At 43.3% G+C, this 17,667-nt stretch overlaps 1 protein-coding gene across 1 annotated transcript in view; it reads left to right on the top strand.

The window, feature by feature from the left end:
* The window catches only part of CSMD2 (CUB and Sushi multiple domains 2), a 325,013-nt gene that overhangs the window by 46,906 nt on the left and 260,440 nt on the right, over nucleotides 1–17,667 (top strand). Inside the window, exon 3 of the mRNA XM_084497137.1 lies at nucleotides 15,962–16,178. Within this exon, the coding sequence (XP_084353263.1) occupies nucleotides 15,962–16,178 (217 nt within the window). The remainder of the gene's footprint in view (nucleotides 1–15,961; nucleotides 16,179–17,667) is intronic.

Here is a 17,667-nt window from a genome sequence, read left to right as displayed (position 1 = left end):
TGGAGCTTTTCCAAAGCCAATGCCATTTAAAAAGATGCTACTTGCATCATTCAGCATATTGTTTATATCTCTCTATTGTTTTTTTGTCTCCATTATGGAAAGGTTAGGCGCTGATTGTGGACACTGCGCATCTGTCAGCACCAATCCTGGGACGTTTTCATTAAAGTTAAGCACACTTGGAAAAGGACTCAGTATGCGAATAGTAAAAAATAGTGTCCACTCGCTGAAAAAATGAGCATTTCAAGGGTAGGGAATTTGTCCCTGGTACTATTGGGATTTTATTCCTACTGCTGAGTTTAATGCACAGTCCCCAAAGGACCCAGTCCTGGAATGATGTAGGAGGGGGGACGGTGCTGTTACTCGTGTGCTGGAGCCTCTGCATGGCCATCCCTGTCCTGAGGGCTCCGTTTGTGGAGGCTGTTCTGTGACAATGGTCAAATGCTGCTGCTCTTCAGCAGCTGATAAAGCAGCAGTGGTGGAGCTTCTCTACTTCAGTAGGATGTTTTAATGAAAATACACTTAATAAACTGTCGGTGCTCATATGCTGAGGGAACAGTGTGTGAAACGGTCCCCACGCTGTAGATATTACTTTGCTTAAAGCCTTGAGCAAAACCTGGTGAAACCACTATTATTATTATCATTTTTTTATTATTATTATTTTTTGAATGAAGTTCTTGGGCCTCGATCGTGAAGGCAGATCATCCAGTACCTCAACCCAGGAGCCTCAGACAGAGGTATCTTCTGTACTAGATACAGTGCTGCTTGCTTCACCTTGGCAAGATTTAGGATACAAGAAACCATCCTGCAAGGCCCACGCTGTCGTTATGTCTTCATAAATAGCTGAATCAGTTCTAACTGAAGGAAATTATCTTAGGAACAGCAAGTTAATTCCACTGATTTTAAAATGCTCCAGAAAATAATGTTTTATGGGAGGGTCTGTCATTTGTTCCTGCTAAGTGTTGTGACAATCTTAAGCTAGAGAACAAATTATAACCTTTTTTTTTTTTTTTTTTTTTTTTTTTTTTGCCTAGGAATCTAACACTGAGGGCTATTCTGTTATGGGGAGGTTTTTTTCCTTTTCCAGGACTGCAGTTAGCAAATGAGACTTCTTACAAAAAAATACCCAATTTGAACCTACAAGTCGATTCAATTCACCCCTTGTTAACTCTTTGATTGAGAGCTATGTAGATTGAAGAAGAAAGGTATTGATCTACTTTTAGGATTGAAAACTAAGATTAAATAGAAAGTCTAAGGGCGAAAATGAGTTTTTAAATGAATGGACAAGCTGAAAGAAAAATAAAATCGTGCGATATACTGGGAATAAGTTCTGAGAATCTGTTAGCTAGGCATACTTGGAGGCCATAGACTACAGAAACTGCATGCTTTACATTTGCATATGAGTAGATTGTGATTCAATTTGTAGGAAAATTGTGTGTGAGTCTCGGCAGATTGGTACCTAGCATGAGAATTTTTCTAAATTAGATCAGAATAAGATAAAAATAAGTTCAGTTTCCTGGTTTCAGAGCGTGCGCTGGTTGATGGCATTATGTTTGGACACTGAAAACTGTTGTTTAGGTGAAATTCACATGTGAAGGGACTGAAACTTTTGATATAATTGAAAGGTTTCAGGTTTTAGTTTTGCCTTTTTTTCTGCATAGAATTCATTATAAACCTTTTGTAGCTATTTGTTGGTTAGGCCATGTCACTGTCTTTTTGTCTTGTTGGGCAAAGTCAATTGTTTGACTTCTCTGTGCAACGGGGACTTCAGGGGACTTTGCTCAAGGTGACAAGCAGGCATTTAGTAATAAAGTGCAGCAATACTTAAAAGAAGTGAATGTGAAAGTGCTGTTAACAGAATCAAATAAAAAATGGATTTATATCCCAACAAAAATTCCCATGAGAAATTGCCTTCTGTTTGCCTCTTTTTGTAATTCAAATATAATAATAGAAGAGCGAGCTGTTGTAATACAAATGCCTGGCAGAGTGTGTTTTGTTGGAAGATCTCAAAGCACTTGCAGTGTACGTTGCATTTCTTTGAGCATGGGGAGATGAGAACTGCCATAGAAGAGTGAAGTTTTTTTTTAATAAGTGGAGTATGTGCTTACTCAGGATGAGGTTTTTTTTTTGTTTTTATCTCCAGGTATAAGATTTTGGTCATTACTGACAGCTACTTTGCTGGTTGTGGAATTATCTGAGTATTTGGAGCCAGTTCTTCTGTATCATTGTGTTCTATAGAAAACTTCTGCCTTTTTTTTTTTTTTTTTTTCTTCACTGTGGTCATTTTACAGATGCAGAGAGAAAGTAAGAATAAAGTTTTAAGACTCTTGTCAAGTTATCGTAAACACTTTCATTGAGTCTTTGACTCCGAGGCAATCTTTCCAAGCATGTTTAGATGCCTAAGTATGCACTTGGCTTGTAAGAGGATACAATAGCTGCAAAACTCAGGTGCATTTGTAAATGCTATACAATGGCTGGCTGCAGTTCTTAGTTTCTAAACATATTTGTAAATCTAGTCCTGAACACTAAATTTCCATTTGAAAGGGGGCTCCTCTTCCTTAGCTGAATTCCTCTTTGGTCTTGTGAAATCTTGCACACAGTAGTCACCTCATCTCATATTGGAGGTTTTTAATTCAAGAGTCATCATCAGAGCTCTTACGCTCCCGTTTAGTGCCTTAACCATCTGTTAAATGTTATCTTCTGAGGCTAACTCTTGGTTTCAGATAAAAGGTGTGTGCAAGCTCATATGGTGGACTGCAAAGCCATTTTCCCATTACCAGAGTGGGACATAGAGCACCTCTGGCCCACATCAGAACATGATGCAGAGCTGACGGTGATGTGCAGTTCAAGGCTGTCTGGTCACTGAAAAACCACTAAGGGCAGTCACAGGAATACCCAGTGAGGCTCTTAGTTGTGGTAGACAGCATGGGAAGAATATGCATTAATTGGTTAATGCTCGTGAAGTGCTTTGAAGATGGAAATGGCTATATAAGTGCTTGGTATTATTATTATGCTGACAATGGCTATGTAGAAGAGTCGTGGCGCTAAGGGAACAGTCAAAATTGATTAAGAGACTATTTTGAAAGAGGAAGTTTTGAAGGGAGGAAATTACATCCCTTGAGAAGAGGCCATTCTGGCTGAATACTGGGCTCACTGTGTTACCTCGCAGAGCTGAGCGAACGATTTCAAGTAATGGATGGTCCACACAAGTCGCCCACTTGCATCAGGAATTGTGCAGCTGTGAACTTCTGCAGATAATTACTGTTATCAGGTTGCTAACAGGTGGCTGCTTGTGAGGGATAGACTTGTTGCAACCATCAGGAAACCCAGTTTGGGCTCATTTTGAATGGGAAGGTCACTCGGTCCCTCAGGCTGAGACCTATCTCTTGAATCGTAGTCCCACTGAGAGCAAACAAAATCCCTGAGTTCCTGGATTATGAAACTAAACAGCTTCGTGAATGAAAAACCCACTGGAGTTGACTTCAGTAGTGATGAGAGTTGATGTGATTTTATAAGACAGAAGTGTGAGTTTAGCATACCGAATGCTGTCAGCTATGGAAATACATGCAGTGACTTCTACATTTAACCCAGAAATTTGTAAGGAGTGAATCGGGGTCCTGTCTGCACGGATGGCAGGCTGTTTTCAGGAGGTTGCATCCACGTAATGACTGGATAGCAGAGCAGGCTTCGGGGTGACTTGTTGCAAGCCAAGTGAATGTGAAACTGCCGATGGGCCACTGCTTTGATTGCTTTTGCACTGCTCTGAGTGGTCCAGGAGCAGAGCAGCTGGGAAAGCTGCTGCACGTCTCTCCAGCTGGGCAGCACAGGGTAGCTGGGACAGAAGGCAGAGCCACTGCGTGTACGTGGTCGCGTCCCTGTGCTGGGTGACAGAAGCATCATCTGCTTCTATCACAAGGCTCTAGCCTTTATTCTGAGGTTAAATACTGCTGTTTATGAAGCATCCCATACCGCTGGTCCTGGAGCTGGCTAGAGTTGAGTCACCTGGATCAGATGCTTGACTCCAGGCAGATGGCTGAGAGCTTTTCTGTTCTGTGTCTAGTGCAAGTGAGAAGAGGCCACACCTGTGTCTAAGGTACATGGAAACATCTGGAGCTGCTGGCTTTGCTTAAAACACTGCTGTTGGGCTCGTCATATCCAAAGCCCTAGAGCCTGGAGGCTCTAGCCAAAATTCAGGTCCAAGTTGTGCGTGTAAAGCTCACTGCTAAGAATAATCCCACCTGCTTGCTTTGGTCTGGGGATGGTGCTTTTCCTCCAGACCAGACCGCTTGGCTTCCTGCAGTGCCCAACATTCAGAAAAAGCATCTGGGTGTTGCTGAATGCTGAAGGCACAAATCCTGCATAGGAAAGGGAGGAAGAGAGGCTTTTTTGCAGCTCCTTGTGAAGCCACACAGACAGCTGAAACTCGTTTCAGCTTGCAGTTGCCAAACTCTGCCAACTAGTTGCTTAGCATTCAAAGAAATTTCTACGAATATTCTATGTAAAATTGAGGCTTTTTTCCCCCCCCACCTCTTTCTCCTTTCTGAAAGGCAGCCTGTAGCAGACCCGTGGTTCAGCTGCTGGATGTGTGCCTCTGCCTAGCAACTGCCTGCCAACGTCACGGCATTGCCGCGAGCCCCGCACCGGGACGGAGCCGCTGGCTGCCGGGAGCTGGGCGGAATGGTAATTTGGGGGGAGAGATGCTGCTGCCGCTCTCCAGGAGGCTTGCAAAGCCTTGCTCTTAATTTCTTGACCTTCAGGCTCCCTTGAATACCTCCAGGCAGCTTCCTGCTGCTGCCCTGTAAAATTCAGACCGGCTGAGAGTTGCCTGGTAGTTAAACCTTTATCTGGTATGTGGGGCTTGCAAAGTTCTTCCATCAGTTGTTCAGCAGAGTCCCATTGCCTGGTGCTCAGGGTGGGATCAGTCTGTGAGCTGTGGGATCTGTGTGAGCTCTCTCTGTAACCACCCTGAACAATGACCCACCAATATGGGATGGGTTGGAAGCTCCCTACACCTTCCTGCCCGTGGCTGGGTGGGCTGCGGGCAGAGGCAGCTTCTGCCTGGCTTCCCTCCTGCTATCAGAGATCACCCCCTTGCAGGCTCGGTGGCTTGGTGGCAGCTCAGGGTTGTGTTTTGTTGTTATACCATCTGTTGGGGGATTGCCTGGCACGTTGGTTGCAGTAGCCCAGCACGAGTTACGGGCTCGGCTCTCCAGTCCACTCCACATCCTCCTGTACTCAACATCAGTGGATGAGTGGAGCTCAGATAAAGCAATTGAACTTCACGTGTTTCACGAGGTATTTGCAGCTCCTCTTCCAAGTGCTTCTCTTTCAGATTTGAGGCAGTGAAAAACATGCGGGTTCTGCATAGGCTTGGCAGTGAGTATCATCCGTTTGCAGAGAAAGCACAGCCTGGAGGTGGGGTGTGTAAGATGTTCCTGGTAGTGTTTCTGTTCCGTACTAACTGCAAATGCTTCATGTCGCTGTAGCTCTGCATTTGGATCCGTGTGATGTTTATTGTTTGGGGTAGAGTCAGAAGAAACACAGAGATGCAGTTTACATGAGGAATTTTACTCATGAGTCCCCTACTCTGGTTTCTAGCCAGTACAAAGAGACACCAGCATGGCACATCTTGTCTAGTACTATGCTGAAGCTGAACCCTGCTTAAAGCGGGGTGAGCTGTAGTATTTTTGGCCTTGCTGGCAAAATTCATACTCCTTGTTCATTGCTAAAAGGTTCAGGGTTTTCTTTCTTTGTGTGTGCGCTCCTTGCATCGACAAACTCTGCTTGCCTGGCTAAACACCACCTCTGTAGGTCAGCAGAGCGTGGAAACAATCTCTTCATTTGTGATAGAGTCAGAAGAGGCAGAGCCCATCTCTTTGTTCAGTGCGTGCTATTTCAGGAGCTCTCCAGGTGAAGCAGCATGCTCTTTGTCACCTCTTTGTCACCATGTTTTCGTGGAAGATGGTGACAACTGAAATTTGGTTAATGGGTGCCAAGGTGTTCTGTGTTGTGGAGTAATTTGTTTAAATTCCTCGTCAGTATTGCCCAAGCAAAATTTTACTCGTTACTCACGTTTGAAATGTTTTCTAACGCTGTGTCCATTGCTATCCACTGGCTACTGGATCGAGTGGAGTGTGAAAGGGCGTTAGTGCCGTGCCTCCTGCTGCTATCTTGAGCTAGCGCAAATAGAATGCAATATTTTTAAGACCGCTGATACAAAATATTAAGCACAAAATATATTCATTTATGTATCTTGATGAACGCAGACTTCTCTAATGATTACTTTGATACTGCTTAGATTATCTAGCATACATTAACAGGGATTTTCTTAGATGCTTGTTGAAGTCAGACACGTTCCTGCTGTGTTTAACAGTGCATGTTTACATCATCTTGTCCATCTACTTACATTGATTCATTGATGTAATAGCTCCTTAAAACAAGATGTAGCTTTGCTGGTTGTGCCATCTCTGGTATTAAAGCTTGCTGTGCATACCAACCACTTGTTCTGTGTAGCCTGTAGTGCCTGCCTGTGTTCACTCCTGACCTTGAAATCCCAAGTCCAAGGTCAAGCACACTTGTTTGCATCCTTGCTCCTCTTCCATCTGCTCCCTTGGTACTTTTCCCATGGAATCCTGTTTTCCTATGCAATCCTACATGCTTGGAAGTCAAGTATCAGGAGCCCTATTTTTCCCTCTTTCCTCATCTCAAACTTTGCCTGCTCCATTTTCTCTAGACGACTCTCTCTGTCATAAGACAATGACAGCCTAAAAAGCTGCCAGCAGACTTGATTTTGGTAAGGATTTGGCAAATAAGAAATACGGGTGGTTTTGATGTAGGTCTTTTCGTGCCACTACCTGTTCAGATTTTCCTGCAAGTTGCATTTGTGTTTAGAGCAAGAGCCTTTGTCTTCTAACCTGGCTGAAATCTGCCTCTGTAAAGGAGCACAGAGCCCATATCTCACAGCTTCTTCCCACTGGGGACGGGGTGTGAGGGCTGTTATTACCTCTGCAGCCCTGTGCAGTGTCCCATCAGTGGGACTAGTGCACCCTGCACTGCTCTTGCTGCAGCCACCAGCACCAAGGATCCATTTACACAGCTCAGGTCAGAGTTCCCCACTGCTCTTCAAATCGTCTCATCTGTATGCTGAAGGGAGCGTTCAAGCCTGGTTGTGTTTTGTCTTCTTTACATACCCTTGCACACACGCTCAGAGGAGGGCGAGGAACGGAGCATTATTCCATCCTTATAAAAGCAGAAAGGATTGGAGGGGGTGGTGACTTTTCCCTGCCTGAGCCCATACAAAGCACTCATTGGGAGTTGTAAAAGGGTCCGGAGAGGGCTGTGCAGTGTGCTTAAAGCTGAAGAAAATCAAGTATAAAATCTTGAAGTTGTTAATCTCTATTGAGAGGCTTACAGCAGAAGGACAATACAAAGTGTGAGAAACTCGGCTCCAGGCGATTGTTCCAGCCCTAAACACAACCAAGTCCCACAAGGGCACAACAAAATACGGTTAGGCCCTTGTCTGCTGAGAGAGGATTTTCTGCCACAGGAGTGCTGTAGCCTGGTGATTGTGCAGGACTTCGGATATTAATCATTTAAAACTGTTCCAGCTAAATGTTTATGCAAAACATTGAAGAGATCTGAGCTCCCTTTTTTGGCTTTTCTCTTCCCTCTCCCTACTTTTGCAGAGGAAGGGATGGGGGAGGGAATAGCAAAGGGGAAAAAAAGTGAAATAAAATCTGTGTTTAAGTTGAAATATTTAACTGAAAATATAGCTTTCTTTAAACTGTTCTGGTGATAACGCTGGAGTAATCTTTATTATTCTCTATTATTAGTGTGAGCTATTCTACTTCGCTTCTACCAACAAAAGCAGAAGGAATTCATCCCACTTCCCTCCTCGCTTCGCAAGTCTTCACTGCTAAATGCCTGTCCTGTTATCTAGCTTGCTTTGCTTCTGTTCAGGCTGTAAGCATTTCAGATGGTAAAGTGGTACATAAATCTGCAGGGGTAAGCACTGTAAAAGTAGCTGAGAAAGGTACAGCGTGCACCTGGGGAAAGTCAGCATGACACCAGGATGTCTTTTCGGTAGCCCCCAGGAGTGTGTGTTGTGATACTGCAGAACAGCTCAAGTCCTTACCAGCTACACCAGGGTAGTGTGAGTTTTGGGTCGCCTTTTGACAGAGATCTATTTTTAAAATAAACAAAATCTGATAAGGGTCTTGAAGACCGAGTTCCTTCTGTTCCCAGGTCATTTTGGTGCAGGGATGAAGCATGCTTGCCGAAGACAGCCCATGTCAGGTCAGCATGCCACGCTGCCCTCTGTCCCTCCACTAAGAGCAGGGAGCTTTTAGCCTCGAGGGGAGATCTGGCAGCTGCAGTTAGTACCAATGTACTCGCTTAAGCGATTTCTGTCGTACCCAAACAAGGCATCACTTTCCAGCAGTTGCAGTCTCTGGCCTCTCAGCATGTCAGGGGGCTGCTGTGCAGCAGTAAGACAGACATATGTGCAGCGTCATGTTCTTGTGCTCTGAGTTCTGCCCTGCAATGGCTTTCGGTGGTACCTAAAACTGGGCATTTTCCTTTTTTCTCTGCAACACGCCAGAACTTCTTTGGCCTTGCTAATGTAAGTGTACGCCCTTTTGAGGTTCACACGTGAAATATAAAAACAAAGTATAATAAAGCAGAAAACACTAAATATGTAGGTGCCTGTTCTGTTTCTAGAGAACTTAAAAGAATAGGCAAATGTTTCTTTTCCTTTCACAGATGCCCACAGGCAAGAGAACTGCAGGTTGTATGTGTCTGTGTCGCTTCCAGGACATGTTAGAAGTGTTGTATCATCACACAGCAGTGTGGCAGTGCACTGCCCCTTGGAGGTTCCAGACTTGCCTTTCCTGTGCTGTGGAAGTGTTTGCAATTTCCACCTGGAAGGTGCCTTGGTTGGAATTTTGCTGAGGAGCTGCAAGGACAGCAATGTGATTAGAAATTCCCCATGGTATAAGGAATTTGTGTAATCTTCTAAGGCAAGAGTTTTGGTTGGGAGAAGGTAAACGAACACATGGGAAAAGCTAAATATGTTACTGCTGCATCGTAACTCCACCATCACCTCTTCTCCCTTTCTTTCTCTGTCTGGGAATCCCTTAAAACAGAATTGCTGTGCTGAGGTTGGAATGACGCCTAAAGGTAACAGATCTCTTCGATAGCTGTCTAGAAACCTGGGCTCTGTTCAAAAGCTAAGGGCACCACTAATGGCACAGAAGGTGATGGCAGAGTTGGAGTGAAGGACTGCTAGGATGGAAGGGAAGCAATGTCTCCGAGGACTGGAGAAGTGACTAAGTTGGTTTCAGGAATGGTGTGTTTGATTTGCAGTACCCCGCAGTGCTGTGCAAGCCTGCTGTAGGCTGAAAGCTCACGTACTGCTCTTGATTTGAGGTGGGTGCTGTAATTCTTCCTGGGCTTGGCAGTCGGGGCATGAGCTGGATTCAGATAAAATGCTTGTTCTTTGCCCTTGTATTCTTCACTCCATGCGTTCGGAGAGGAAAAAGGCCCTGGCTATCTGAGGTGTAAATCATCCCCTTGATGATGTGCTTCAATCCAGTGGCTTTTGATTAAAAGTTATAGTTAATGGAATGTCTCTGCATTATTTATTACCCTGAAGGCTTTGATATAAGACTGTAGGTTAAGTTGAAACTATGAAAAGGTGAATACTTAGGGAAACAAGGCTTAGATTTATGAAGTGTGAAGGTACTTTCACTGTGTGTTCACTTAAATTGTATGAACAGGAGAATCAAAGCTAGACTATGGTAAACTAGTTCTGAATTGTGGGTGAGAAGATCTAGGTCTGCTATGTAAGAAAACATGATTAGTTGCTGATTGCTGATAAATGATTCAAAACAGTAAACACTGGGGCAAAGAGCCTTTTTCTCAATTTAGAGGGCAGATCAAATAATGTTTTTTTTTTTTTTTTTTTTTTTTTTTTTTTTTTTTTAAATGAGTTCTTAATGACTGTTTAATACAGGGGGTGAGTTTTTCATGTGTTCTTTTTGGGGATAAGGTTGTGAAAAGACCTGTGTGAAGGAGCTGACTGCAGACATTTCCTAACCCACTTGTGATTTTGAGTCCCCTTTAGAAAAGGGCTTGCCTGTGCCTTCACGTGGAAGGGGAAGTCCAGTAGGGACCTCAGGTGCTGGTCTTGTGCTGTGGCATGTGAGGAGCTGTACGAGTCTTCTGTAGTTTCACGTGCGCCATCCCACAAAGAAAATCGGGGCGCTGCTGTGCTGAGTTTGGCTGGCTTATGTCTGTCTCCATCCTTGAGCACTACCAGGCTCAGAGCATCCAAACGTGTGCTCAGAGGATGCTGAAAACCTAAACAGCATCTGCATTCTGGTTCTGAGATGGGGTCTAGTGCCTTGGTTTTGAAAATCTTCATGCAGTGAATGTGAATGATTCAAGGCAGTAACGTACACAGAAAAAATTGAGATGTTACTGATGAAGTAGCAGAATCTGGCCCTGGTATTTTGGGTCAGAATAGAATGTGCTTGCATTGTGTCTGCAGGATATGGATTTCAGTTTTACTGGGGAAAGTGTTTTTTATGTTCCTCTATTTCAGTGAATAAGCTAGAACAATACAAAATAGAAACACTTGTACCTAAGTAACAATAAGTAAAGAAAATGACAATACCAAACGCTACTGCATTAAGGAGAAGACAGCCATGTATCACTAACAGACGATACTGCTGAGAGCAAGTCAGTATATATGATTTGATATTTGTTCCTTGTGAATTGTGCAATGACCATACATCAGTGTTCACTAAATTAGTTTTTTCTGCTGAGAAATGAAGGGCACCGTTAGAATTTAGGAAGCACTTCAGAAGTAAATTCTGCTTTCCTCTCTCTAAAGTATTGTGTCCTAGAGATTAATATGGTGTGAATCAGAATACTTAAAATGCTTCCTAGATTTACCATCGTGGATCTGGCCTGGAAAGCTTAAAGAATTGGAAGTAGGTGGAAGATGGTTAACCAATCCTGGATTTTTGTATTTTGGACCTATTTCCTTTACCTTTGTACTAACCAACAACACCTTTGTAATAGCTCCTTCAAAGAGTATTTGTAGTAACAGTATTTGAAAGCACAAGTTTATCTGGGGCTGGGGAGCTGCTGAAATTCTGAGTGAAGAGACTTGAAGGGTGCAGCAGCCAAGGCAGATCACTCCTGTATGCAAGTGTTGTTTATCTGAAGGGAATAACCAAGTTCTGGTACTATGAATGGGCTTTAGTGGTTGAGTCTCTTCTTCCATATATGTCAGCCGATTTTTGGTCAATGTACAGTGGCCATCATGACTGCCAGCCGTGAAATACGGAGGATGTGAGATCCAGGTCTCTGCTGCCCTCACTGAAGTCAAGACTGTTCTGCTCCAGACCTCAAGCTGCAAGCAGGAGTGAATAATCCAAAAATGGTCCCTCGCTCATGTGTCTAAACTTCAGATTTATAGCACAAGTAAACCTCCCACCAGCTTCTGTCTCCAGTAATTTAGTTTCTATTGTCAGAAGAAGCCTCAGTTGTTGAGTACAAGGGCATTCTTCCTGCCCTCTGTGCGGCACGAGGCTGATCGATACCCTGAATTGAGGGGTGTGCAACTTTCCCCCTTCAACAAGCAGGAGACAGAGCTGTATTTGGCTCATATTTAAGTGTCTAGTCCTGTGAAACTGTGGCGTGTGGATTAACTGTGTATTATAAAATGCCACTGACAGCCTGTATTTTTGTTAGAAATGTGGTTCTGTTGTGAGCATACTGCAAAGTAAATATTTCATTTTCCTTGTGCATATGGTCCAGGAGTGAAGCCGGTTCGTCTGTGTACGTTGTTCAGGCGGCGTGTATTGCACAAAACAAGTGGTGTGAGTTGAGACAGGTAAAGCTGACTTTTATGCTCTATCATTGAGGAAATGGCTGCTGTGCCCCTGGATAAAGATGTGTTTTTTCTGCTAAGCACCAAGCCTTCCATTAATGTGTTTGTTGGTTGTGTTTTTTCCTCCCTGCTAGATGTGATCTTGTTGGAGAAAAGCTCTGTCCACTGAACAGTGCCAAGTGTGATAATGCCTTCGTCCTTGTCTGGAAACTAAGTGCTACTGCAATAAAATTACATTGATGCATTCATTAAAAAGATATACTCTCATAATAAACCACTTTCCAGAATTGAAAATGACAGGTTGCATTGGCAGAGTACAAGTTAGAATTAGCTCCATTCTCAGCCTACTCATCTCTGTCACAAAATAGGACACTTGCCCACAAATGCATATCCACTGATGAGTTTCTTGTTGGTCTTACAACTTCAGAAAGTAGAAGTCCATGAATAATAGCATTAAAAGGTGGGATATCTACATAAATATTTATGCTGCCATGCCAGACCTTCTGGCAGATGACATCAGATGTGCTAGCCCTATGTGTTCACCCTTCTCTTTCATTGTTGTGGCTTTTGAATAAGGAGTGGCAAAGCGAGAGGGGTAAACGCGACCCTTCTGGGAGGCTGGTAAATCCTCTGGTGGGCAGGGCTGATGCTGACCTGCAGTGGGTGTAAAAAGGTGGCTCCAGGTTAGAGGTTGTGCTGTCAGCAATGCTTTGTCTTGTGGCCACCTGGCTGCGATGAGCTGAAGGACAAGGTGTGGGTTGTTGCTGTGACCCAGGGAAGAAGCTCCTGCTTTTCCATTACCTGAGGTACGTAGAGGTGCCTCGTGTCAGACTCCTGTGCTGGAGAGAGTGCTCCAGAGACATCGGAAGAATATTGTCCTCTATCAAATACGAATTCATCTAAACTTTATAGCACTGATTGTCATTGTCCTTTATACCTACCTGTCCATGCTTCTGAGCCAAAGGGATAAAGAGAATTGTTTTTGCAAGTCTTCAGAGGAGAAACGTTGTGTTTCTTTGTCATGTGCTTTAAACTCTAGATAAGGTTTTGTCAGTCAAGTCTGAGCTAACTCATACCTGAAAACAAATTATAGACTATGCATACATTCTCTGGGGCTTCCTGGATGTCTTTCCTGTGCCTGCTGACTTTTTCCAGCAGTGTTCAACATAAATGAAGCTCCCTACTATTACAGTTGATGAACAATATATTGCTTTCCAGATTGTCAGCTTTTGAAAAACTAATTTTTGTTTGCAATAAGCAATTTTCTCTTAGCTGTGTTCAAAGCACATCTTGGTCAGAATCATGAACATGCAATTATTTCAGTAGATTGATTTGATATGTCGTAGAACTGTGTCCCATTTTCTATTATGTATTTGTTTTTATTCAGCTAGGTTTACACTTTTCTGGCCTTTATTCTTTGCTTTAGTCACTAATTATGCAAGGACAGCATCACCTTACATTGATTTTAAATCTCGTTTTTCATATGACCTTGGGACTGTTTGAAACACAGCATCTCTGACCTTGAATTTATTTTTTGAACCTCATGCAGCATCAATAGCTTTTATACCATCAGGAAATAGAAGGATAGAGCCTCTTTAATTTCCCAATCTTCCTTAAATTGTTCTGATGACATTTACTTATGATTAAAATAAAAAATGTGCAGCAGAGACAGATTCAATATCCCCACATTGCCTATTGAGTGCCAGTCTGGATGAAGAGAAGAGGATGTGATTGAATTTTAGAGAACTGAAGCTTATGGATCTTTGGCAGTCTTCAAGTTATTAAACCAAACCAGGCCTAATTTTACCCCTCCGTGATAACAGTAATATTCCCAGTCCCGTGCAGCTTGCTGGCACCGAGCTAATGCATCCTTTCTGGGAGCTCTGCAAATGAATGGAACCGAGGCAGAGGAGGGAGGTGGATTCCACTCTCATGTTTATTGTGTATTGACAAAGTGCACGGGGAGAGGCAGATGCCAGGTGCTGCAGAAATGCAAAGTACTCGAGGCTTGTTAACGAGTTCTGTGCCTAGCTCAGCTCTAGTCCCCGGGGATCGCAGGGCTGTCCTACCTCTCGCTGATGTAGTAAACATGATACGAAAAGAGTCTCTGGGTAGTAAATATGATTGACCACTTTGGATTCATGAAGGTATGAGCTTCGTCTTGTGGAGACAAGTTTCACTAAGTGTTTTTGCACCAAAGTAGGTCAATCTAATTATAATTGGCTTTAATGAGCCCTACTCTGCAGTTCTTTACCTGTAGCTGGTTGGCACTCAGAAGTGCAAATACCAGTGCTGCCTTTGAAAAAAGCATTGAGAAATCAAAGAAGTAATTTCTAGTCGGATTCATTTCAACTTGAAAGACTCGGTTATCTGCATAAGCAGGAGTAAACAATCCAGCATCAATAAGAAGAGCCTGAGCAAACGCAAGCAGTAGTGATCAGAAGTCTGCTGGCCGTAGGGTAAAGGTGAAATTCTGCTATGGGTTTTGCAGCAGTTGCCTTGCAAACTGGAATTTCATTTTGGTGTGTGTGGGAGTTATTCCATTAAAGCAGCAAAGAGCTACACAAGTTTGTTTGGGTGAATTTGTCTTCGTGCCTCAAAAGACATTCCAGTAAAGTAGCAGTGAAGAGAGGAAAGCACTAAGGAGGATTTGTCATTTAGGCTGTTCCCAACACATACTTATATACTGGCTTCCCCAGAGAGAAGAAAACCCTTATATATCCAGAAATTGTACATCATGGCAGTTGATCTTTATCTTTGGGATGGAGTGTTCACAGGTAGTGCTTTGGGGAAGGAAAAATTGATTTGAGGGAGGTGTTAGATATTTAGCTGGTGGGTGCAGGACTCGGCTTCTGTCTCAGAAGATGTAGCTACGGAGTCAGGGCAGCTCCCTAGGAATACCGATGGGCAGACGTTTGCTTTGTGTTTAGCCTGTGTGAGGAGCTGAAATGGTTCAGAAATGGGTGAGTAAAAACAGAGCAGGCTGGAAAGGCTGCCTCGAGCCACCAGTTTCTTTCCTTTGTTGCCTCATAAGGTCTAACAGGTATCTGATGTGACTGGTGATGGCAGCTCAGGGCCACAGCCCACTTTGCATTGCAGTGGCCCAGTTGCCAGTTTGGAGCATGCAAACTGGAGACCAAGTGGGAACATACCTTTCCTTTAAGGCAGTCTGTGTGGGGAAAAAAGGTCCTTTGTAATAAACACCGGCTCTTCCCTCTCCTTGGAGATAGTTTCAGGGCTAGCAAGCAACATGTACCTGAAAGAAGGCTGATGGAGAAAAACAAACTGCTGGCTTAGAACTTGCAAATATTTGGGTTTTCTTGTAGGTTCTTTTAATAGTTCCAAGTATCTGTTTGAGAATGATTTGTTTAGCCTTTGAACTGAGTCCTGCTCTTTCTGGATGCAGGACACCTTTAATTTCTGATTTTGGTCATGCAATCTTGTGCAGACTGTTCCTTTGGTGACTCAGTTCCTCTCTATACCTATTTATTACTTCCATTGGCCTTCCAAGGTGGAAGTGGTGCAAGTCTCTGTACGCACCGCTGAGCCCTGGTCTTAGCTCAATCTTCTTTTATTCCAGTGCAATTAAGAGTAAAAGAAATGGTCAGCTTTGTCACTGTCATTCTGCTGCTTTGTGGCCTCTGTACCCTTCATGCTTGAGGCACCAAGCTTGGCTAGATTCTCCTAAAATGGGGCAAATCCAAAAACACATAGTGTACAATGAAGAGTGTATTGGATTTGGTCATGGGCTGTGAAAGGACCTTTGGGAAAGCATCTGTTTTCCAGTTATAGTTGGCAGCTGCTGTAATCCAGCTGTTATTAGCCTGTTATATTTAAAGCTAGAGGGAGCGTTGCACAGGAGATGGGTATCTGGGGTCTGACTTCCTGCAGGGAGCACAAAAATGCATCTGTAGGGACTACCTTTATCTGTTCCCCAGGACCAGGAATTCCTGGGGAAGAACAAATTCATTGAAAAGAATCCTGTGTAATCTGTTCTGATGGAGATGATTGTTAAATTTGTATTCTGCACTGTTTGACTTGTACTTTTGTCTTCTCTTTTGCCAGCCCAGAACTGCAGTCACATTTTGCATGGCCCAAATGGGACAATACAGAGTCCAGGCTTTCCGTATGGATATCCAAATTATGCAAACTGCACGTGGACAATCACTGCCGAGGAGCAGAACCGGATACAGCTTGTTTTCCAGTCTTTTGCATTAGAGGAAGATTTTGATGTATTATCTATCTACGACGGACTGCCTCAGCAGGGGAACCTGAGAACAAGGTATATTGTCTGTAACAGCCAGTGATGTTTATAAACACGTTCCCATTTCTTCCACTCAGAATAAGGCATCTAGGTTGCAGGTTGATGCTGCGATAAACTGGGAGTTCCTCATGAGCAGTTCCTATAGCTGTTTTGCTTTCTTATCTCTGATAAGGTTTGAAATGTTTCTCTGAATACCTGACAGTAATGATTTATCAAAAGTCATTCTAGACATCCAGGGAAGTTAATTAGGAAATGGAGTAAACGGAAAGCAAAGCCAATGTGCAGAGGATCTTCCTTCAATCCAAAAGAGATTCTCTGAGTGGGAGGATGGATAATGGATTTCAGGTTATATTTCTGCCAAATGCTTTGTGGGTCAACTTGGGTAATTCCCTAACTTGTAGTTTTCTCACTAGTTGGGCTAGGATGGTATTTTCTCTTCACCTCTGGCTAAACTATTGGACCTTCAGGGGTAAGGAGTTATCAAGTATGATAGTTTAGTATGAAGACTCTACAAAGAGTCTGATCTTTCAGGTACAATCTTGGTATTAATATAAAGTTAAATGAGAGGCTGATTATGAAAAATAATTTATTGCTGTGATAGCAACTGTTATGCGACATGCCAGATTTCTGCGTTTGAAGGAATAATGGCCCCTAGATCTGAAGCATAGATGAAATCTGCTTGGCGATGTGTGATATGACTGCTGTTTTCTGATGTGGTGTCTAACTGCTGCTGATGTCTGATAGTGATAAAGGCAAAAAGTAAGAAGCAATGGCAGCATCCAGTGTTAAAATCTCCGGTTGGGATGCTGTAATCATGGACAGTTCTGGAAATTAATTTTACTTCAAACCATTTTCGAATGGGTCATTTGACCTCAGTGTCTTGTCGAACACAACTGTAAAATCAAAGTTAAAAACACTGGTGAAAATCAGCTCTTTATGTAGATGATTTCAGTTATGTAAATAAATCATATCTTCATCTTGCAACTGTGCTTGAGAATCATCCTAATTATGGGACCTCATCATTTAATCAGAAGGTAGTGTAGTGCTTTGCTTTGGGTATTATGTAAAGGATGCCTATGTCTTATACAAAATTCTGCTCAGGAGATTTTGTATGGTGAGTAGTCAATGCAGCTTTTGCCCTGAGAAGCCCCCAGCAAATTGCTCTGCTCATCAGCAGTGCCAGACGTTTCCTTTTGCCCTCTAGATGTCAGTGGAAGGTTCTGCTGAAGAAGCAAAATCCATGAATGAGATTAGTTCAGAAGTAGGGTCATGGTGGAGTAAATCGGTAAGACACTGTGGATGAATTGCATCCAGGTATTGCTCTGAGCTACTCATAATCATGATATGATTACAGATAGAAGTACCAGCAAGGGCATCTTAATGCAGTCCATCAGTACAACAAACTTCTGAGATGCAGCTTGGCTACTGTCCTTGTATCTTGCAGTCTTGCAGTTTGGGGGAAGGTCAGAGAGGCAAATATTGTCCTCCCCCTGCATCACTGGTGAAT

This window comes from Aythya ferina (assembly GCF_964211825.1).
Source record: "Aythya ferina genome assembly, chromosome: 24".
NCBI classification, from domain to species: Eukaryota; Metazoa; Chordata; class Aves; order Anseriformes; family Anatidae; genus Aythya; species Aythya ferina.
The sequence above is the reverse complement of the archived record's forward strand: the minus strand, read 5'-3'. Positions and strand labels throughout refer to the sequence as shown.